At 38.7% G+C, this 23379-nt stretch overlaps 1 protein-coding gene across 1 annotated transcript in view; it reads left to right on the forward strand.

The window, feature by feature from the left end:
- CNTNAP5 (contactin associated protein family member 5) overlaps positions 1-23379 on the forward strand; it is a 287941-nt gene that overhangs the window by 230747 nt on the left and 33815 nt on the right. The window contains exons 14-19 of the mRNA XM_086750483.1: positions 232-388; positions 9467-9594; positions 9782-9952; positions 12070-12288; positions 21025-21264; positions 22853-23077. Coding sequence (XP_086606609.1) covers positions 232-388; positions 9467-9594; positions 9782-9952; positions 12070-12288; positions 21025-21264; positions 22853-23077 — 1140 coding nt within the window. The remainder of the gene's footprint in view (positions 1-231; positions 389-9466; positions 9595-9781; positions 9953-12069; positions 12289-21024; positions 21265-22852; positions 23078-23379) is intronic.

Raw genomic sequence — 23379 nt, forward strand, 5'->3', positions numbered from 1 at the left:
TACCATAGAGTTGTTGCTTTCACAATATGTATTCCAAAGAATGGAACTTGGGCAAAGTTTATAGTTTGTTACTTCATCTGTAGTTCGCATCTTTTCTTTCAGTATTATTTAACATGTCCACCTCCATTCTCTTTTTCATTCTCAGGAGAATCCAATTTGCTTATCAAGTTCTCTTTCTCTCTCTTTTTCTCTTTTCTCTTTTTTTCCCCCCTCTCTTTCCCTTTCATCCAGATGGAATGCCATTTGCTTGGTGGGTTGGCCGTGCCAATGAAAAGCATCTTTACTGGGGAGGATCTCTTCCGGGCATTCAACAGTGTGCATGTGGACTGGAAGAAAGTTGTCTGGATATGAGATATTTTTGCAACTGTGATGCAGATAGAGAAGAATGGTAATAATTTTAACATGTATAGTAGTGTCTGTGTGAGAGCTGGGGATAGGAAGTAGGGCAAAAAGGCTTAAGTTTTCCCTGATTCACAGCTGAGGAAGCTTGAATGGCTTGAGTATGATCAAATGAGAATGAAAGTCAAATTAGAATTTGGACTTCTGATTTAATCTTATATTTCTTACTTGAACCAAATACAAGATAGCTGGCTGAAGCAGGTTGCTGGGATGGGTTGTCTTCAAACAATCTCTGTTGTTGAATGCCAAATCTTGTCATTTTATTTGTTTAAAAATTTAAATTTATTCAGTTGGAGCATTGCATGAATAAAGGCTGTAGGAGGTTGGTGCATGGGTATACGTCAGAGCAGAAAATTCAGGCATAGACAGCAAAATTCAGGTACAGACAGCTAAAGAACAAGAAAACTGTATAATCAAAGAGACTTGCATTTTTTTTATGAAACAGAGTATCTGTATGTGCTTCAACTTTCTTTCACATTTGGTCCCAAGCTTTATAAAGTCAGTGGAAAACTTCCTTTGGCTTCTCTAGGTTTTGGTTCAGTCTCCACAGGAAGTTTTAGACTTACAGCAAGAACATTTAAAGTCTTCCTCGGGTTCAGAACTTTGTTGTGCCCCAATGCCTCATGAATTTGCAAAGGCCACCTCCTAACCTTCTCCCATTCTCTGGACCTTCAGAGACTCTCCAGCAGTTGAGAGCTAGTTGGTGAACTTTCCAATTAATTCCATACTTGTGTTGGAGGGAACAGAAATGCCAGATGAGTGTTGAAAGTACAATGTGAAACACTTTGAAAATGCATGTGAAAACTCTGCTTCATCCTCTCTCCCTTCTGGACCCCTCACTGATAGGAGTTGTTGCCCTTTCTCTAAAAAAAAAAAAAAAAAAAAAAAAGAAAAAAAATAACATATTTTAACCTCAAGTAGTTCAGAAATTACAAATAATGGAAGTAGACAAGAAATGTCTTGGTGTAATAGGCTACTGTGTCTGAAGTAGTGTCCGAAATATCCCTGTAAAACCTTCACTTAAAAGACAATGAATAGAAAGGAACTGTCAGGAGTCTTGAAACAAAAGAAACAAAAAAAAATTCAGAAATTACTTTTTGGTGTAAGTGTTGGGCTTTTTTTGGTTGCATGATTTCCAGACAGTGTGATTATTCACTTGGACCCTTAATATCCATAGGGTCACTATTCACTTTCAAAAATCATAGCTGTAAGGGGATTTCTTCGGAAAGATCTTTATGTAAATACTGGTTTATGAATGTGATTTGTTTAGATTTGTATAGAAAGGCCTGTCTGTGCTTGTTAATCTCTCTTTTCTTCAATGTTTGGCTATCAGAAGCACTTTGGTGGGATTTGCACATGAGCATCAAAAGTATCTGGTTTTACTGGTGCTTGGCTCTGTTGATACTCCGCATTTCACTTTTCAGTGAGCTGCTGCTCAAGCAGAGTAGAATGTGTTACACTGGCAGACCATTGTGGTTGCAGTCTGAGATTGCAGGACAGTGCACCACTAGATTATACAAACCAATGCGAAGTGAAAGCTAAATGCAGTTTTATAATGTTTCAACTGAGTCTTCAAAGGAAAGGAGACCTAAGCGAGTTATGTTGTGGGTGTTCATCTACATTTTCCTCCAAACCCAATGAGTTTGAACAAGTAGACACATTTCAAACATCTTTAACGGAGAAGGAGAAATCTCAAAAGTATTAGAAATTACATATTCTATGAAAATTTATGCCAGGTTGAGGGGAAAAAGCCAATTAAAACCCACCAGAAGGAGGTTAAGGAAGCTTACACTTTTATTAGATTTTGGAAAACCCTCATGGGAAAGAGATGTTGGAAATCATGCTTCATTAGCTTGGCAGGTCACAAAGCTACTTTCTTCTCCTAATTTCATTATAATAACAGTATATACATAGAAGTTTCCTCAGCTAAACTGCCTACTGTTTGTTGGTTTGGGGGTTCAGGTGTTTTGTTTTGGTTTTTAATCCATTTGAAATTTGGCTTTGGTGGTATTCTAAATTGCAGGTTGCCTTTTTAAAAGTGAAAATACCCCTGACCTTTACAAAGAGTTTCTAAACGTAAGAAATTTCATGCCTCTTGAAGATTGCTTTTGTGTTTCTCTGCTAGAACACTGACCCCCTGATATATAATGAGCATTTGAATCTGAAACCTGCTGAGATCTGAACTGTGACTTTAACCTGCTATACATTATAGTGGAAGGAGTAAGACAGCAGTAGATGCATTTATTTGCCTTAGTATGAAATAAAATCAGTGCTGCAGAGTGGAAAATCAGAAAATCATTTTTGCTCCTTTTAGATAAATCAGACTGCTCACTGCAGCTCCGAGGTGGATCATCCTTCTGAAGAGGAGACAGGCTTAGGATTTTGCTTTGATTTGGTTTCACTAGACAGTCTTGGGTGCAGAAGAAGCTACTAATTTCTCAGAGCAGCAAAAGAAATGGAAAACAAGAGAAAAGAGACGTGAAGAAAGTCCTGAGCCAGGTGTTTGTCAGCACACAATATGCGCTTCTAGGCATGCTGATTTTTAAATGATATCTAAGCAGACACCTGAGCCAGCTGCTATCTCTGGGCTCTTACTTGACACCAAGTTAGTCCCCCTGGAGTTATGCTGGCCAGACGAACAGGAATATAATTGATTACAGGCTATATGGGGAAGGCTTTTTTTTTTCATTTTCACCTTTCTTTGGTGAAAAGAATTCTAGTGAAAAGTATCTTTTTCCATCCAGCTCCTCACCATACATCCAAACTCTGCAGTATCATGACAGCTAATTTTGTCACTGCAAAATAGTGGAACGTCTTCGTGGTATTTGCTGGAGAACAGGAGAAGTCCTCTGCTGATGGAGCAGAGGCATAAGTTGTCACCCTGACCCAAAGAAGAATCTGGAAAGGTGTTAAACATTACTTGACTGAGCTTATGCATGACTCCAAAAAAGGGAGATTCCTGACTGTTGAAAGCTCTTGCTAGTGGGTGGAAACATTCATAGAATTCCAGCAGCTGCAAGCTAAAACTAAATCTAATTCAGGAACTATTTTCTTTCTCTCTGTTCCTCTTCCCCAACACTGAATAAAGTTAACTGTTCAGACAAGTTATGTATAGATGAGATTTGCCTTAGCTTCAAGCACTTACCTTCAAAGCAATTGTCTTTCAGAAAACATACTCTGTTTCAAACAGAAGGTGCATTCTTGATGCATACATTTTTGGGGAAAGCTGTTAAAATGATCTAAAGAATAAAGCATTTCTAAGCATTGTGTTATCTTAAGTTCATTCTAGATATACTTTCCTAAAATACTTCTCCTAGGTTGTCTTTCATCTCAAGAGGAATACTCTTGCCTTGGCAATGGAAGTCTTGCTGCTCACCAAACCTTTCATGCCATGGTGGTGTGCGACTGTCCTGAAGTCCTATTGCTACTTTGGTCTTTCTGTCTGGAGTCCATTTTCCACTTCAAATACGCACTTGATTGAAGCCAGTCATCAAACCAAACCTATTTCTTACTGACTTAATTCACCTGGAAACCTTGTGAATTTGGAGAACTTTGCAGCTTTTTATTTTTTACAGAAAGAATGGCATCTCTGGAAAGTCATTTTGTACAGAAAGCTCAGGCATTTCAGCAGAGTGTGGTGGACAGTGTTGTGTCTAACCCATAGCTGATTTGCCGTATTTTATTTCTGTTCTCCAGTCTTACTATTCAAATTGTAGGAATATTCTCTTATTTTATCTTCCAGAACAGCCTTCTTCACTGGGGAACTGAGCCTTTGAGTCTTCCCTTTTTCCAAAGTAACATGCATTCACCCCTTTACCATGCCTTTGGAGTACTGCAAGCAACAAGGAGACCACAGGACATGAAAAGAAGGGGGTGAGGGGGGAGGGAGTGGAAGTATTAATATTGTCACACCCTCTTTGGTTCCCAGAGATATATTGAGCATATCCAGCTTTGTTTGAGGAGAAGCAAAGCCACATGGAAGCAAATGAAGCCCTCTTTGGATGAGCTATGTTTGTGCAAAGGTGTACCAGAGCCAGGATGCTAAAACTGGAAGGACTGAGGAGAGCAGGGCAGAGAAACCAAGCCACTGACGAGCTCAGATTTGACAGGTTTTGTTTGGTCAGCCACCATCCTGCCCTGAATCCATTCCCCCAGAAGCAGTGCAGGCAACTCCACAGAGCCTGTAAGCTCATAAATAGACCCTGCCGGAGGTGACCTGGCCTGTATAGAGCTGTCTTGGATATCTACCTTCATGACTGCATTTGTCAACAAGCTAGAAAAGCTGCCTGCAGAGACCTGACTGTAGCAGGCCCCTGAGGTGTCAGGAATCAGTTCATTACTATCATTACCAAACTCTTTCTCTGTACCTCTTCTCTAATTCAGCAAAATACCAGCACTGCATGTTGCCTTCAACTATTAGATATGTCCCTTTCTGCTAATGCTTTTTCCTTATCGTGACTCTACATTATTGTACCCAGTAAAGCATTTTTGAATGCAACTAATGGGTAAGATGGCAATTACAATGTGTTCATTTGGATTATTGATGATATGTCCTGCACAGGGCTCAGAACTTCTTGTTATGGAAGCCTGTTTCACTGGCCCATTCCTCACGCGGTTCACTGACATCTGCTGATGATAGTAGTCCTTTCCCCAATGTACTGTATTCATGAAAATCTGTGCTGAATATCAAAGCTACTGAGGCTCGGACTCCACCAGAGTTTTCATTAATGTACAAGAAGAAAATGTACCAATAGGGGATCATATGTGAAGAAATTATATTTAATGGCACCACTGCTCTACCATCTGTTAGAAAAAAAATATGGAAATAGCTACCTACAGATTACCAGTTTATAGTGGCTTACACTGTTAGGATACCATAGAGTGAGATTTTTTTTTTTTTTTCAGCATGCTTTTATTAGTAGCCGGGAAGAAAAGTAGTCTCATAGTGTTACCATCAAAATAGCTATTTGTCATTTACAAGTCAGACTACCTCTGCTACTTCTTAAAGTGTCCAGTTCCTGCACTATCACCTTGAGCATTGTTGCACTTGCAGTGAATTTTTTTTCTTTTTTTTTTTTTTCTTTTACTCACCACCCATAGGGCATTTGTTTGATGCGTATCATGCCTCATAGCTTATTGAGGAAGTCCTTTGGATAGATACAGACATTAATCTTCTGACATGGATAAACAGATGACATCCAACTGTATTTAATACCCATAACTAAAGATATTTCAGTGATCTAATTTAAAGGGCATTACTGGATTCATTTTGTTTTGATTTTGCTTGTGGGAAATACAAATTGATACTACCCTTTATGCAAAGAACTCAGAGAAACATCTGTTTATTTGGGGGTGCTTTCACCCTCTGAAAAACATTCAAATTTTTATCTGAATTTGTGCCGATTTAAGTGCCAAATCAGGTAAGCAGAAGGTCTACTTCCCAAGTTTATTAATTTGTTTGTACCATTTTCTGTGTGTACAGGACTCCTTTCAAGAAAAGGATAACACCTGCTTTGATTTTTGTTAAATCAGGACTTAACATGCATTCCTGGCCAAAGAGCATCGTGCCCCAGGACGCTCCTGCAGGCAGGACTCACCTGTAATTCTCAATACTGAGAAGTGGAGCATAGCATGGTACAAAAGGCGTGCTCAACTGAAGTGGTCATGGAGTGCTATGGGAAACCTGCTGAAAGAAATAAAATAGTGGTTTTGGCTAACCTGAGAAGCAGCTGGAAAACCACATATAATCTGGTTTTAAGTGTATGTGAACTGCTAAATTAAAATACATTTAAAGTAACTATTAGTTGTGGGAACAAATACAAAAATAATTAATCTTGTAATGTTTTATTTTTGTTTAAAGACAAAATAATGTATGTGCAGATGCTTTCTATCAGAAAATAGCACATGTTATTTGAAAACTGTAGTACATTAAACGTGATCCCCAAGTCCCCTTCAGGCAATATTCCAAGTATTTTTTCCAAGCCCTGGAATATTTGTATTTTGTAGTACCACAGAAGTGCTTTCAGGAAATTATTGTACAGGTACACGAAGCTCTCTTCCTCCTCTCTGAGGCATAATACACTGTATTTGAGAGGCTGCCATGGTTCACCACATAAAGAGAAGAAGAATCAGGGTGCTTTGTAAGAAATGGAGTCTGAAATAAATTGAACTTAAAGAACACCAGGAATTTAAGACACTCAAACTTTAGCCCCAGTGAGGACCTGCATAGCGTCTTCAAATCTCTTTTCTGCTTTGCTTAGCTGAAGCATCTTAGGAGTTGACTTTTCACCAAAAACTTTATTTACCACCATGAAATAGTAATAATAATAAATGCAACAATAGGTATGTTGTTCCTGTCATTAGTACATTCTCTGAAGAGTAGATGTTTTTCTGCTAGATTTTACTTCAGTGTCTGCTTGTATGAGAATTTGTATCTTCACTCAAGTCTTTTTTTTTTCCATGTATGAGAGAATAAAATACATAAAATGTTTTATTTGAGCTTCAAAAGAAGCTTGATTGAGTTTTCAAGGCATTAGCATAAAAGTGAAGATTTTTATTAGATCTAGAATATTTTTCTTTCTCACAGTTGAGCTATGCTACTAAAGTTCTCTGTCACACTGGCATATAACTAGTAAAAACTCAGAGTCATAAAATTCTATATAAAAGAACTTCATGCAATATAACAGAATATCTAATAAGCAATGCAGTTTTCAGAGATGTGGAATAGATATCTTTAAAATGTCACCATTTCATTTTTTTTGTAGATATCTTCACTGGTAGCTGTAGGAAGATACTCATTTTTATTTTAATGCTGATGATAGCTAGTCAAAAGACTGCAGTATTTTTTGAATGAAATTTGCAGGAAACATCCCCAAATATTTTGTGATTTTTTTTATTATTATTTTAAAAAAAAAAGTAAATGCTAGCTTAGATATTCACGTGTATGTTGCATATTTTATGTCCTCTTCTTGTCCTTCTTTCTGCCTTTCTTTCATTCATTCTGCCTACTCTTCTTCTTCTTCCCACCCACTGCAACACCTTATTTAATTATCTTCCTGAGAAATACTCAAATAGTTCAGCTTTTGTTACAACTGTTTCGTAATCTATTGAGAGCATTTACGCTAACTTTCAAAGATTGATACAGTAAGCTATATGAGTATGCTGCTGAGAGACCTCTGTGAAGAGATTTGGAGACCATGTACTTTTGATTCATACATGGTATTTTTCCTTCTGAGTTTATACTGAAGGCATCACTCTGCCTCATGCCTCGAAATTTCATCTTACTGCACTTTGTCTGTAATTATCTGCATGTCAGACACCCATCGAAGCAAGAAAAAATGTTAGGATTGGAGAGGATACCTCTCCTTTTCCCCTTGGAATTACAAGACAATTAACTGTGCTGCATGCAATTAGAAACACTGAAAAAATAAATATGCAGCCTTTATCAAAATATCCCTTCTGTTTTCTAACATTAGCAGAGTAGAGCATGTAGTCAAGCAAACCACTGAGGTTAGAGCACAGCTCAGTGTTCATCCTGATTATTATTTCTTTGCTGAAGTTCCATGTCCCTTACCACATTTGGAACTATAATGAGAGGTACGTTTGTGGAAAGTGGTGTTACAAGCAGCAAAGGGTAGTCTGGGATCCTGCCTGGGATGTCATACTCTTCAGCAGTGATAGCGCTCAAAAACTGATACTAATTTCCTGAGTCTTTGTGTCATACCTGCCTGAAGGAGCAGTGGGTGTAAATTTGGGATTATTGTCATTTTGGATCTGGTCAATGTTGCCATCCCCATGAGCAGCATATAGTCTTTCACCTCTGAGCAGGCAGGTGAGTTGAGTCCAGACCCAGCATGCAGATTGCTGGGCCTTGCAGAGGTAGGGATCCCTTTCTCCAAAATTATTGAGATTTCGCTCCATGAAGGATGCTCTGCCAGGCTTCTGTGCCCAGGTGCACAGCAGACCTCAACCCTGACAAAAAGAGCTAGGAGGAGAAAAAACTCATTCCTGTGGAGATAAGATACGGTAACACTCACCTCTGTGTAATCAATTGATGGAGAAATACTTCAAGAGGGCAGTTTGGCTCTGGTAAGGTCAGGGTTGGATGCCTGAGGGACTCGCTTCAGTTCCTGAGGTACAGTGGGATGAATGCACATCTGTGTACCCTGCCAGAGTCAAAGACACTGAATCAGCTTAGGGACCGGAGGGCTGCTGTGGAATAACTTACTGCATTTTGAGGACAATTTGTCCAGCACACTCAAGAGCAGAACCAAATAAATGATTAGGAGTCTTTCTTTCTTTTCTCTTCCTTTCTAGCAGCCATGTGTAAGTTAGTCACAGTTGAAGAATAAGCCCAGCTCATACAAACAAGAGACTGTAGTTCAATAATGCGGTAAATCAGCCTTCAGTATTTCAGTCGCTAAACCAAAATTTCCACAGACGTGTAATGCAAATGATTGATTCAGTGCAAACTCACTCTGCCAATTCAACTGTCTTCACAGTGTGCTGACTCAGTTCTGTACCAGCCATCTTGAATCTGGATCAGGTATTGTCTGGCTATCCCGTGCTAACAGCGTGCTGGGTCAGGTATCGCATGTCCTCTTCCTACTCGGATAAAGCCTAAAGCCAGCATAAATGCCCTTATCTGTCTCCAGATAACTTAACAGAAATGAAAACTTCGGCTTATACCTGATCCACGTCAGATTCATCCTACTGAGGAAACCCAGTAGAGCCCAGTTTACATTAACGCCCATGAGGCACAATAGCAGCACTCTGCCTCAGCTTCACAATCATTCCACACAGCTGAAGCACAGTTACAGTCCATGCCAGACAGTGTCGTGTACCCAAATACAGCATCTTCAGGGGTCAGTATTATATATGAGTGTATAGCAGAGGTATGCACAAATGTGTCTTAAGCAGTGTGTACCAGTCATATGTCTTCCAGGTAATTCTGCAAAAGATCTTTCATCTTAGAGTAAGCATCTTTCAAATGTTGCGTTGCATAAGGAATGCTGGGGATTTTGTCTATGGTTAATTTGTCTCTTTCTGTTTGTTTATTATAATCCAGGACAAACGATACTGGCCTCCTTGCTTTCAAAGACCATTTGCCTGTAACTCAGATAGTGATCACTGACACAAACAGATCAAATTCTGAGGCTGCTTGGAAAATCGGCCCTTTGCGTTGCTATGGAGACAGTGAGTACTAGCTCTTCTCAATTTCCATAGGTACAGAATGTTCCATCTTTCTTTTTGTTTTGGTTTGGTTTTTTTTTTTGAAAAAAAAAAACCCTATATCTATCTGATGAAAGGTTGCTTTCCACATGCAGCTCACAGCTGCTGTCCTGTGCCAATTAACTATAGAGAAAGGGGATTGTGTTTGCAGGGCAGTTCTGGAATGCCGCTTCCTTCAACACAGAGGCCTCCTACCTGCACTTCCCCACCTTCCACGCTGAAGTCAGTGCAGACATCTCATTCTTCTTCAAAACTACTGCCATCTCCGGGGTGTTCTTGGAAAACCTTGGGATTAAAGACTTCATACGAGTTGAAATAAGCTGTAAGTTTCACCACTGAGAAATCTTGATGTATTTGCCCAATTTGACAGGTGCAAGCAAGTGGGAAAGATGTATTTTCTTCTGTCTTGAGATGGTTGGATATGCCTGAAGAGGATAAGATGGAGACATAAAGACTCATTAATCTAGATTTCTCTACCTCTCCTATGAGAGTTTCCCTGTATAGCCTTGATCATTACACTTAATCTTGCTGTGGCGAGGTTTATCTTTTATAAACAAATAGATGACTGAATTTAATTTTTCAACACTGATATTAATTTTTCTCTTTTTTTTTTCTCTTTAGAGAAAAGCTAACGGCTAGATGTACCCATAGATATTAATTTTAGTTCAAAGATGAAAAATTTAGCATGACCATTCTGATGGTTACTTTTATTTCTGTGTCAGCAACATACCCAGTCTGATGCAGCCCTAGTCTTTTAGAGGAACTCAATGTGTATGGCACAGCTACGAGGTGGGAGTCTACGAAGGACAGAACGCTAATGCAATATAAGTCAGTCACAGTTGTAATGGGCCCTTGAATGCTTCAAAATCTAGTAATTGACTGCGGTATAACTGCGACTCAGTATATAAAGGAGGGTAGCAGGGAACATAATTAGTGAGGTTTTGCCTTACTCCTGTTCTGATGACTTCAAATATTTATTACTGCCAAAAGAGTATCAGGACTTTGACATGAAATATGAGTTATGTATTCCAAATTCTGTCATGCTTAGGAAAAACAAACTGAGTGCTATGCATTTTATAATATGCTTATAATAACCTCAACATAAAATTTAATAAAACAGGACCCTCAGGCCCTTTGATTCATTAAAGCGATGGTAAATATCATGGTGCATTATCACAAGGTAATGAGGTATGATTTACTGTTAATTGCACATCAAATTTCAATTTGATTGTACTTCAGTGTACTGAATTTAATTCTCAGGGATATAGAAGTAAAAACGGCATTTTGATATCAAATATAACAAATATTGTAAACAGCTATGAGGCTTATTTAGTGAAAATTTTCTATGTGTGTTAAATCTGTACTCCTAGAGAAAGGAGTTATTTCAAAGTTTGAGGAAAGTTTTATCTTTTAAACTTAGTGTTCTCATTAGTAGTTTGGGTTTGTGTTCCTTGCTGCCAGATGGAATTCTCAGCGTAAAGGCCTTGTATCAAGGAAGCTCCACAGAACCAGCTGCTTCGAAGGGAAACGACTTTTAGCAGATGCAGGAGCTCAGAATAGATCTTTGTCTATCCCTATGGACCGTTTCCTATCTTAACTATCTAAGAAGCAGCTTCCAAAACCAGACCTATCCAATTTGTTGGGCTTGAAATAACAAGTGTTTATGAATTTTCAGTCTACAGCCTTCTGGTTGTGTGGTCTATGGACCTGATTCTTGGTCTTTCTGGTGTATTTAGGGTTTTAGAAAGAGGAAAAATAATCAGTAGCAAGAATGTTAAAAAGTTCCACCCCTTTTCTGGCTTCTAGCAGAGCAAAATGGACTCCTTTCTGTGTCTGTTTTTCAATTACCATACTGTTTCTAGGAGCCTTACTATCTCTGGACATGTGTTACGTATGCCCCTTTAGTTTAGGATCACCAGTGAACTAGTTTAACTCATCTGTGTTTCCTTGCTTCCTGGGTCAGGCTTATTCAGGCAAACGAATGCTTGTAGGCTTCTCTCCTACCATATGCAGCCATGTTCTATAATTTTTAAGTGCAGACATTTTGAAAGATTTAGTCAGAAAGAGCTCCTTCATCCTTTCTGCCCTCTTAACCTTATTTGTCCAAAGTTTTTTGCTATCATTGTGTGATTTTTTGTACAGGATTTGGCACTTTTACTTCAAAAAGAGAATTAACTACTATTTCTAGAGCACTGTAATTGTTATAGCAAAAAAAAAAAGATGGGTACCCACAGCCAAGCATAATCACAGCAGAGATCAAAGAGCGAGGCTGCAAGGCTTAGATTTGTGCATAAGCTGCTATGTAAGAGATGGTAGGTAAGTGATGCTGTACTATTTGCTGACATAATGGACCCTATATTTATGTAAGATTTCTTGATGTCAAAATCACAATTTAATTCAGACCTTCACTTCCTCTTCACGTCTATTTATCTATTCCAGCCCCTAAAGAGATCACCTTCTCCATAGATGTTGGGAATGGCCCCATAGGAGCCACCGTGCAGTCTCCCACACCCTTGAATGACAACCAGTGGCACTACGTTCGAGCGGAGAGGAACCTCAAGCAAACCTCTCTCCAGGTGGACAGCCTCCCTAAGAAGGTCTTGGAGGCTCCTGCTGAGGGGCATTTCCGCTTGCAGCTTAACAGCCAGTTATTTGTAGGTAGGGACCATTTAAGGACTTCTGTAGATACGTACTCTGTTTCTATGTCCACACCTTGGTAATGCTGCTGTTTCACCATTGAGCTTGCATGTTCTGACCTAATTCTGCTTTCTTTTCTTCCACTCCTGCATAGGCAACATAAAGTAGACTGAAACTACTGCCTTTAAGCTCAAAGCACTAACTGTAGTTTAACCATAACATACTAGATGGTATTTTTAGAGTTGAAGATTGCTTGAAATGTGTTTATTGCCAAAGTATTTCTTCTTGTGCGGGACTGGCTGTGTAATTTGCTGTAGGAAATGTGATCTTGTTTTTTAGATGCCATGTAAAAGGCAAATTGGTCTTCAAGCATGTTCCTTCAAGTATGCCTGCCAGAACCCTTGTTTGGCCATAGAGTGCATGTGTGAGAGAACTATGAACACAGTCAAAGCAAATACAGTTATTTTAACTGAAGGTGCTATTTCAAAGGGGGAAAAAAAAAAAATCACTGTTTGCATATAGTTTGTTGCCCTATCTCTCTTGCAAATGAAACCTAGATTGGGACCAGGTTGTATTTGATAATATGATCAGGGATTACAAAGGGACTTCACCCTTTTCTATATTCAAACACTGTCTTTCTGAATAATCCACTAAGAGATGGAGTGTGTTGTAACCTGTTTCTTATTCAGGGCCGCTCAGATAACTACTGATTGTTTCCTTAAAATGGATTCTCTTACTTAGCTGAAATGCTATCAAACACCTCAATCTGTCAGTTCATTTTATTAAAGTTTACCTGTGTATCCACACCCTTTTATTTAAGAAGATTTTGCGGTATTTACTTGAGATTTTTGTAGTGTATGTGTGCAGTAATTACTGGACTCTGAATGTAAGGAAAGAATCTATTAATAGATAGAGCTGCATCAATGGCCAGGAGTCCTTCCCACATAGCTGTTGATTTATACCTAAAGTTATCTCTGATAGACTCAGCTGGAGGAAAGTTCACTGAAGAACTCACAGAAGGGAGGCTTAAGACAGTCACAGTATAAGATTTCTGTTTTCTTGTATGAAGCATGCTGCCAATCACTTGTTTTTCAAATGCTAAGAGGATCCTAAGAACATGTTCTGCAGGAGGCCAGGCCTGAAGGCAGTGGGGTTGGGCTGCTAGGCACCTTAGAAACATCAGAGAAGTCTGGCCAAGGTACTGTTTCCGGTTAGAAAACTTAGAGACTTTAATGACTGGATAGACTTTTGCAAATTTTTGGTTGTATCCTTTTAAAGGAGTAAAAATGAAGGATTTATCATAAGTCATCTATCAGATATGTTATATATATCAGCTGCTTAACATCTCAAATCTGAAAAGCATATCTGCCTGTAAGCTTGCTTCTCTGCCTCAGCAAAATAAACAGGTTACTTGAATGAACTTCATGGTGGTTTTAAAGTGACATAATGGATTATAATTGCATCATGGAAATCCATAGTAGTTAAGGACCTCAACAGAGAAATGTGCCAACAGGAACCCTTGTCAGCAAAGACAAATGCACAGCAGAATAGCATCATGTATCAGTACAAACTGGGGATTAAGTAGATGGGTAGCAGCTGTGCAGAAAAGGTCCTATTGGTCTTAGCGGAGAAGAATCCATACCTCATCTGAATGTAGTTCTGCTTTGAGGAATAGGTTGGGTGAGTTGATCTCCAGCAGTGACTTCCAACCTAAATTCTCCTTTGATTGTACTTAATATTTACAGTAAACTCTAGGACATATCTCAGCTAAGAGATGAAAAGTTCTCTCTGTAAAGTAAATAGATTGCATTCAATTGTCCATCCACAATTTTACTTAACCCTGAACAAAAGAGATAGAAAACATGTTGGTTTTAGGACTGCTTTTTGGGCCCTCAGCTTTACCATATTGAAGGCTAAAACTGTCCTTGACTTCCTGAGTTTTCTTAAGAGTAGTTAGAGTAGATGGATATCTGGCCAGCTTTCTAATTCTAACACTGTTTGTCCGCATATACTCTGGGTAAAGGTGCAGAAGTCCAGCAATACATGGATGTGGCATAACTTGTCTCTAGTGAGGGTCTCATTCCAACCTCTAATAAGAAGCAGCTGATTTAGTACCTCAAACATGTGGAGTGAATTTTATCCCATCTGAAAAATAAAAGCATAATCAACATAGTAAAAAGGAAAGCAGCAGCAGCACATAATATTGCTCCCTACTCCCCCTATAATCCACAGCATTCTTGTTTCTGCAGCGTTCTGCATATTGACAGTGATTAAGTGGTTTCCACAATTAGTATGCACATTCTTAATTAATAGTCCATATAACTGATGTGATTTGCTACTTTTAAAATGTTCCAAAGATCTTTTGATTGAATCTCCCTATTTCATTTCATTTGAACATGGGACTTTGTTTCCACACTGGAGGTAGCTAGTCATTAAGATATAACCTTTTTTTTTTTTTCCTTGATTCTTTTCCAGAATCAATGCAAATATTTTGTAAATCTCATAAATAAGGCTCAATGTCAAAATTTAATTTAGTTTATTTATTTTCTGGAAGGATTTATTGATCTTTTGGGGTGAAGGAACTATATTAATATCATGTAGCATTATGATGATGATCGAATGGAGATCCACTGTAGCTTTCAAACTATGATAATTTTCCTGTTCCTTCAGAGATGTCAGCCTATATGCAGTATAGGTGAGGTGGTTTTGTGTCTTTTCCTTTTAGGGGGTTATTTACAGTAGACTAGACATAAAATAAATTTGGACATTTGTAAAATTTGGGTACAGGGGCAGTTGATATATAACGTAATTTTAAAGGAGTTGTGCTAATTTGGGCCAATTAATTCCGTGTCAGCTCTTTCTGCCTGTTTTATGAATGGGTTATTTACTTTTGGCTTGGCCAGATTTTTCCCTCCTACCCCAAAACCAGATTTTTTTTGGACTGTATGTAATAGAAGAATATAACACTTGGGTTTTTATGTTAGTTTGTTGGGTTTTTTTTTTTTAAGTTGGTATGTCAAACAAACTTTTTACTTTCCATGGTTTATAGTAAAGACAGTTGAATGGAAGCCTTCTCCAGCACTGTTAACAAAATAGTCAGTTGTAGGTAGTCATGGAGCTGTGCTTCATTTACTTCTGATCTGGCGATACTGACACATTATGAGGAAGTTAATCAGCCTTTACATACTTTGTAAGGATGGGTTTTAAGAAGGCCTGACTTTCCTTGGAAGTTTATCTTCAGATTGGCTGACTTTACATATTTTAGGAGATTTAGGCTCTTACTGAAGATTTTCCGATGACTCAGCACAGAGAAGGATTTCTCTTTTATGTGTGTAGGTTCTTTTATGTCCATAAGGGATGAATTCGCCCTTCCATCTCCCTGAGTGGAGACCTGGATGCTCTTTCTCTTATTTACCTTGCTACCAGTTTCCTTGAAGTATGGGAGAACATAATATTCTCTCTCTTAAATTTGGGCAAGGAATTTAAAAACACTGGATTCAGATATAAAAATATACCACATGTGTAAATATGTATTCTCTTCTGTAAGAAACCAAACCAAAACCACAAAAATTCTCTAGTTCTTTTCAACGGAGAAAACATTGATTGTGAACTAATGCAAAGATATGTCCTGAAGACTCTGAAAAATGTGAACTTGAGTTATCTCAGAGGGATACTAATTGATACATAATCACAGTGAGTTCAGTGTTTGGATGTCATGGTTGCTTATTCCAGCAGAAAAATCCAGATGTTCAGAGACTATAGCAGAACCTGGCAGTCTCACCATGAGTTACATTGTCCCTATGCTAATTTTGAGTTGTGCATGTTCTTTAACTTAAGCCTGTCTGGGTCATTGCTAGGTTAAAAATCAATTTTCAATTTGCTCTATGTACTTAGGTGTAACCATGTGTGTGTTTAATGTTCTTAAACTGCATTTCTGTGGAGTATATCTGAATGTTAGGCGTATCTTACTGGGCTTGAACACGCGTTATATTACTTGAATTAACAGTACTATCTGCAAGAAAGCTTCTTCTCTCACTTCTGTCTTTGATAAGCATAAAGTCGCCATAATTCATTATTTGCATGCTAATGCACCCACAAATACTTCCATTTTGGAGCTGGTACGACATCACAGATAGAGAAGTTCACAGAAGTTTTACATATCCTGGAAAGATGCACTCATGTAGTGATTTCTATTTATCCCAATGCCTCTTTTATACATTGATTGTACAGATTTTTTTTTTACAATGGGGGTGGTGAAGCACTGGACCAGGTTGCCCAGAGAGGTGGTGGATGCCCCATCCCTGGAAACATTCAAGGCCAGGTTGAATGAGGCTCTGAGCAACCTGATCTGGCTGGAGATGTCCCTGCTCCTTGCAGGGGGGTTGGACTAGATGACCTTTGAAGGTCCCTTCCAACCCAAATTATTCTGTGAATCTATGATTCTATGATATTGTATAAAAGGAATTGATAGAGCTGAGAAATCAGATCTTTCCTTCCATATGCTCATACTATTCATTATATTCACAGAAATGCTGGAATTTGTGTGTAATTTCTTTCCATACCATCTGTTTTGCATTCAGTTCTGCCCTGCCGTCTTCCATTGCTCTGTTTTGCATTTGATTCAATGGTCTTGACTGTTCTTGCATCTTACTGACGTGATGTCTGCCCTGCATGTCTGTTGTTGGGGGATGTTCCCCTTGGGGCAGCAGAACTTAAGCATTTACTCTGCCCAGGACACCACATAGCATGTGTAAGAAATTGTCATTGTGTGATGTTCTCAGGATTCCATTGCAGTGATGATTTCTTACACATGCTGTTCAAAATAAACCATAGAAAACGACTGCCTTCTTATTGGATCTGTCTGGAGATAAAACCAAAAGGAGGGGAGTTAAAATGTAAGTGTTCAAATCTAATCCCTCTCCTTTTATCTCCTGATCCATAGCAACACAACGTGATGGGATTAGAATTTGCAGTTCTTGTTTTATTCCAACACTTCCTATAAATATCCAACTGTGTCTAATTATAGTTTCTCTTAGTTATGGAGAAACAATTCTGCATAGTCAGTAAGAGACAAAAGTGTAGATTAAGTAATGTTTGTATGATTAGCTGTTGTGTTAAATGTCTAATTGACTCACAGGGAACTTATGTATTTATCTCTGTAGTACCAGAAAGAGTTTTTCTACGGCTACACTTGTTGCAATAACTTAGAATAAAGACACAAAGTCTGCTTAAGGCCGACATTGGCACACATGGAGGATGTGGCAGGCTTCTGAGATAGCTTTCTGTGTGAAGAAATCACTTTTCATTGCCAGTGCACTCGAAATCAAACAAGCTTGGATTTTAAGGCAGACTAAAGCAGCTAAAAAACCATTTGTCACTTTCTTTCAATGAGTCTTGGGTACCTAACTGCTTTAGGCTGCCTTATAATCCTCGGTCATAGCATGGATATCCTTGCACCTGGCTATGTTTCTGCTGTTAATTTAAAAAAAAAAAAATCGTAGAAAAGGAGCAAACTCCAAACAAATGTACAGGGTACGTGATATCAACTGCACCAAACTGCCCAGCAGCAGGCTAATTTGACACGTTTCTTGCTCTGAAGGAACAGGAAGAAGTCATTCCTTTCAATGGGCAGTTGCTTTCAGCGTTCAAAGTGAGTGACATCCTTCTGGATAGTGCTTAGTGGAGAAGGCATGACCATAGCATTCCGTTGTGGGGAGGGAAGGGTAAAGAGAGTACTCACAGACCTCTTTGAGAACAGGATTTACACTCAGACTGGTAACAACAGAGAAGCAAAATACAAATCCTAAGAAGTTAATTTGATGCATATAGCCTTAATCAGAGGTTTTTTGTGCTATTCATTTGGCATGTTAAGGAGACTAGGAAAGTTAAGTGCTTGGGTTTCTGATTCTGTCTTGGGAGCAAGGAATCCTTGGGTGAATCTCCTTTGTCTGTCTCTGACAGTCCAAATGCAGTATACCCCGGAGAGAGTCAACATCTGTGAAGCTTTCTTGGGAGACAGAGAAAAGGAAGGAGAGAAAAAGAAGGGGCATCCTTTGTTTACTGTTGTTGTTTTTAAAGGGATCTGTAGACACTTTGGGATATTTTGGAGGCCAGGAGGAGGAATTAGTGCTTAACTCCTTGTATATCCTGGCTGCTTTGTCTAGCTTTCATTTTGCAACTAACAAGTATGACTTGGATGACTTAAGAGGAATATCGCAGCAACTTCTACTCCAGGGTAATAATGACTATGATTCTTATACTCCCGTGCCCTTTCCTTTTCTTTGTATCAGTTACATAAAGCAAGAAAGCTCCTAATACTTATTCATGCTGCTTCAGCCTTCCTAATCCAGTTCTTACCAACAAAAAAGTCTTTTGCTCTTTAAAGCAAATCCTCAGTTCATTGATAGAATGTTAATTATTTAGCCAATTGTGTCACCAAGCTATGCTACAAGTGCTCAGTTGAGAGCTTCTTGTCCCCTCCTCTTAGACTTTCTCTTCTTTGCCCCAAGGTTTCTCAGTGAAATTCAGCTGCATAAATACCTTGCTGAAAACAGCATGGCTCCTTTGACTGTCACCTCCACTCAGCAAAGAACACTCTTAACCTTGATGTTTATGGTCCTGAGGCTTATGCTAAAATCTGCTTTCCTGAACAAAGCATTTAGGTCACATCCATGAAATTGTCCAGTCCAACAGGCCTATTACAGTAGGAAGAATCTGCAAAGTCTAATTTGGGGAACAGCTTTGTTTATTTTCAGTTTTTCTCTCCCTTACACAAATGTATTTGAAAATTAGGTCTAGTAAAAGAAGAAAACTGTCCAAATGCCCAAATAATAAACAAATTTTTTTTTTTTTATTCAATGCCATGTGGATCTAGGATAATATAGATGGTCTCTGTTAAGCTTCGTATGCTCCAGACATTAGAAGAGGATAAGAGTGAGAAACTTACTTAACATGGCTTTCCAAAGTGCTTTAGAGAGCGGTAAGAATATGGGTAGTACAAAAAACATGGCATCTGGGGAGGTAGTTAGCAATAGTTTATGCTCAGTCTTTAGATGTTACAGCTGAGATTTGTATGTGTGCAGAGAGAAGAGGCAAGGAAACTGTCATTTGTCCTTGTAATATTTGTGATTACCTCCCATGCAAAAGAAAACACAGTAACCAGTAACCTTAAAGGGAGAAATCACATTTCTACTTATTTGGACGTTACTGAAAATTCTGTATGCTTTTCTGTATGTATTTCTCTATTTTTTTTCTGTATGTATTCTGTATGTTTGGTTTTGGAGCAAAATCTCCAAAGAAAAGGATTGTGTGTGCACAGTGCAGAAGGTCTCATTCTTGTGCTCAGAGGGCCTTTAAAATAAGTGAGCTAACATTTGCTCACCTGAAAAGAGTAGCTGACTAAAAAGCAATTTGAAAATGTTTGTTTCTCTGTGAAAGACATCATAAAATTAGCATGAAATAAGCCTATCTCACACATACTAATCTATAGTTCAATTATTCTAAAAATCCAATATTTCTGCTATTAGTGCACCAGAAAGAAAAATATGCTAGAATGGTGTAGCAGAACAATAGGGTTTTGGTGAGATTGCTTTTCAGACCATTGTTTCATTCTCTTAGTTTGCAGAACTCTTGCTTTAATTAAACAATTTGTGAAATAACAGATGCTCTTCTGCAAGGACCTATCAAAAGATGTAATCTCTTATCTCATGCATTTTGATGCAGAACCAATTTATACAGAAGAATAATTTGGAAAGATAACTTCTTTGATACTACTTTTGCAGGAGAATCACCAGTAAAGCTAGCATTTCAGAGCCTTCAAATGCTATTAACTCCTCAACTCAAATTAGATTTCTTAGCAGCAGTCAAAATTGCAGTATCTTCAAAAGCAAAACATTGGCAACTGCTAAACAAAGCCCACAATAAGAAAAATGGTGGTATTTTCACAAAATACTCTAGCAATAATCATTATTATCATTCTCAGAGACCACCTCTTGTGGAAAAAGTGTCGTCATTGTAATACTGCTAGCAATTTCATTGGGCAGATAAGAAGCTAGTTAGCTTGCAGAGACTGAACAGCCCTCTTGCATTAGATCCATACAGTTCTGGTCTTCAGGAAAAAAATGCAATTATGTTTAACAATTGTGATAAATAACACAACTGTGACCTGAACTCATATTTCTTGCCTACAATAACCATTCACATGCAACATCAGGTTGGGCAGTCATGCATAAATTCTGAGTCAAGTCATTTCCCTTCAGCCAGCAGGCCTGGTGCTGAACATGATTCATCCCTGCTATCTGGACTCATCAGCATGTGTAATTCACCTGCTGTTGGGATTAGGGTGTTATTTATACTCTGTACTGTGGCAACAAATAGGAAAAAAAAAAAAAACATTTTAGGTTTGGGTTTCTCATGTATTAGGTGATATGCAGCCATACGATAAAGCAGCTAATCTTTTTCCCAAATGAATTTGCAGTTTAAATGCCAGACAGGGCAGTAGATAAGGCAGGAAAAAAAAGAATGGCAACAAGAAAGTGTCACATATAGCTTTTTAGTCCTTTCATAAAGATAAATAAAGACCTTTAGTTTCCAGGGCTCTCCATCTGTCATCTTTTGCCACTGTATGCATTGATGTATAATAGATAATATTTTTAAAAATTCATGGATTCGTATTTGTACCTCTGGACTGGACTTCAGGTCTTTGATTGCTGTGCAGACTCACCAGTGAATGCCTGTCCTTTTTTCTCTCTTTTTCAGGGGGAACAGCTTCCAGACAAAAGGGCTTTTTGGGATGCATTCGATCTCTGCATTTAAATGGACAGAAACTTGACCTTGAAGAGAGAGCAAAAATGACGCCTGGTGTTAAACCTGGGTGTCCAGGACATTGCAGCAGTTATGGTAATCTGTGCCATAATGGAGGAAAATGCGTGGAGAAGTATAATGGTTACTCCTGTGATTGTACCAACTCAGCCTATGAAGGACCTTTCTGCAAGGAAGGTAGGCAGTGACCTTTGATCGTAAGTCCTTAGTGGTCTCTGAACTACAGCACAGTTTCACCTGTGCCAGCTTGGTGCCCCCCATGTTAAAAGAAGACGTTCTAATATCGGCTGTCCGTTCAGCATTACTATGTGTTTATTTTAAGCAGGCTATAATGCCTCCTTTTGTTGACTTCAGTGATGGTTTCAGAAATTAAAATGGTGTTAGTTGTAGTGTTAAATTTACCAACTATATCCCACTATGATTCCTGTATTCAATTGCATATAACTTGCCCCCGGCATTAACAAATAGGGCTGAAATTGTTCCTAACAGTTGTCTGCCCTGTCTGAATGTTCACTTTGCTTGCTTTTAAACCTCATCCATCTTTGTTCACTTAAACAAAATCTTGAGAGCTTTTCTGTATGGAGATTTAGAGTAAAGGTGTGACTAAAAAAGGTAGTATTTTTATGGGTTTTTACTATCCCTGTGACAACCCATTGAAATGTTAAGAGATTTTTAGAATAAGCGTGAAGCATTCAAGAGAAAACTGAATTGCATGGTTCAGCCTCTGGTGAATGCGTCCTCACTGAACCTTTCTGTCGGCTTGTAGGTGTTGCCAACACCAGAAAAAGGAGCAGGGCAAATAAAGATCATCCAATTTAGTTAGCATACTTTTTTGGGAGAGGAAGGAACTACCAAAACTTCTGCTTAATAACAGCAAGGTATAATCTGAGTGTTTTAATTTATTTAATAATTTAATAACAGCTGCCCCTCCTCTCACAAACACAACAGGTTCACTGAGTGGGCTGCATGATCTGCTGGTGTAAATCAGCTTAGTTGTACTGCAGTCCACGGAACTATGCCCGCTTCCTGAGCTGAGAATTTGGCACCGATGCCATGAGAGGTGTATCAAATAACCACGCAGTGTCCTGTGAGGACGTGGAGCTGCTTATTCGAGAAAGTACTTGTAGTCATCTGCAGCTGAAGATATCACCGTCCTGACTTTACTGTGCCTCACATTAGAAAAAAACTGCTGTTACCGCATCTGTGCATTTCATCGCCAGACTATTTTTTGTTTACTAAAAACACAAGCATGAGCTTTCAGGATCTGAGCATGCACAGGTAGATGTTTATCTTCTTTTGGAGCTACCAAAGACAGCTTCCCTTACTGACTGTCTTTAGGTCAATGTATTGCTTTAACAGTGACCTTTTTTTTTAAAAAAAAAAAAGGAGACTGGAAAGGACAAATATATTGTCTTTGCTGTGGAGGGAACACAGAGAATATTGCCTTACGTGTCAGCTGTCAGAAGATGGTGAATTGAGCATTTATTTGTCTGATAGACATTTTGGCCTGTTGCATCTTGTGGAGCTCTGATTGCAGCGCTAAAAGAAAGGCCTGTCTCCATACACTGTCCTTCTCTATGCCAGACAAATAGACGGTAAGAAAGGACACACTGCTTGTCCACACTAAGGAACAATGATGTCAGCTGGGTCGAGGTCATTTTGCAGTGTTCCACTTCTGAAGCAGTCAGCTCATGTCCATGCCTCTCTGGGAGGATCTGAAAATGCAGTAGCTGAAGTTATTCCTTTGTTTTATATATGTTTTCAGAGGTTTCTGCGTTATTCGAAGCCGGCACTTCCATTACCTATGTTTTCCAAGAACCTTATCCTGTCACAAAAAATGCAAGTACCTCAAGCTCTGCCATTTATGCGGATGCTGTCATGTCCAAGGAAAATATTGCATTTAGCTTTCTTACGGCACATACTCCAAGCCTTCTGCTGTACATCAACACCTACTTTCATGAATATTTGGCTGTGATTCTCTCCAAGAATGGTAAGTACATTTGATTTGCTACCAAAGGGAGACCAGTGTAACTATGTTGTTTTTTGAGAGAATAGTATAGAATTCTGCTCTGATTTAAGTTCATTTCTGTGTCTGCAAATTTATCAGCTTTGTGGTATTTGGTTCATGCAAATAGCCATCACTCTTGTTTATGTCCCTTTATTTGGCATTCAGTGCTACACTTGCCTATTCAGTCTTTGAATAATCATGTTGTTGGGGCTTAAAATGTGCTTTGACTTCCATTTGGCAAGACTGTACAATATCAATTCTGTGCTGTTTATTCCACACTGAGA

The sequence above is a fragment of the Chlamydotis macqueenii genome, chromosome 6 (genome assembly GCF_036417535.1).
Source record: "Chlamydotis macqueenii isolate bChlMac1 chromosome 6, bChlMac1.mat, whole genome shotgun sequence".
Classification (NCBI taxonomy): domain Eukaryota; kingdom Metazoa; phylum Chordata; class Aves; order Otidiformes; family Otididae; genus Chlamydotis; species Chlamydotis macqueenii.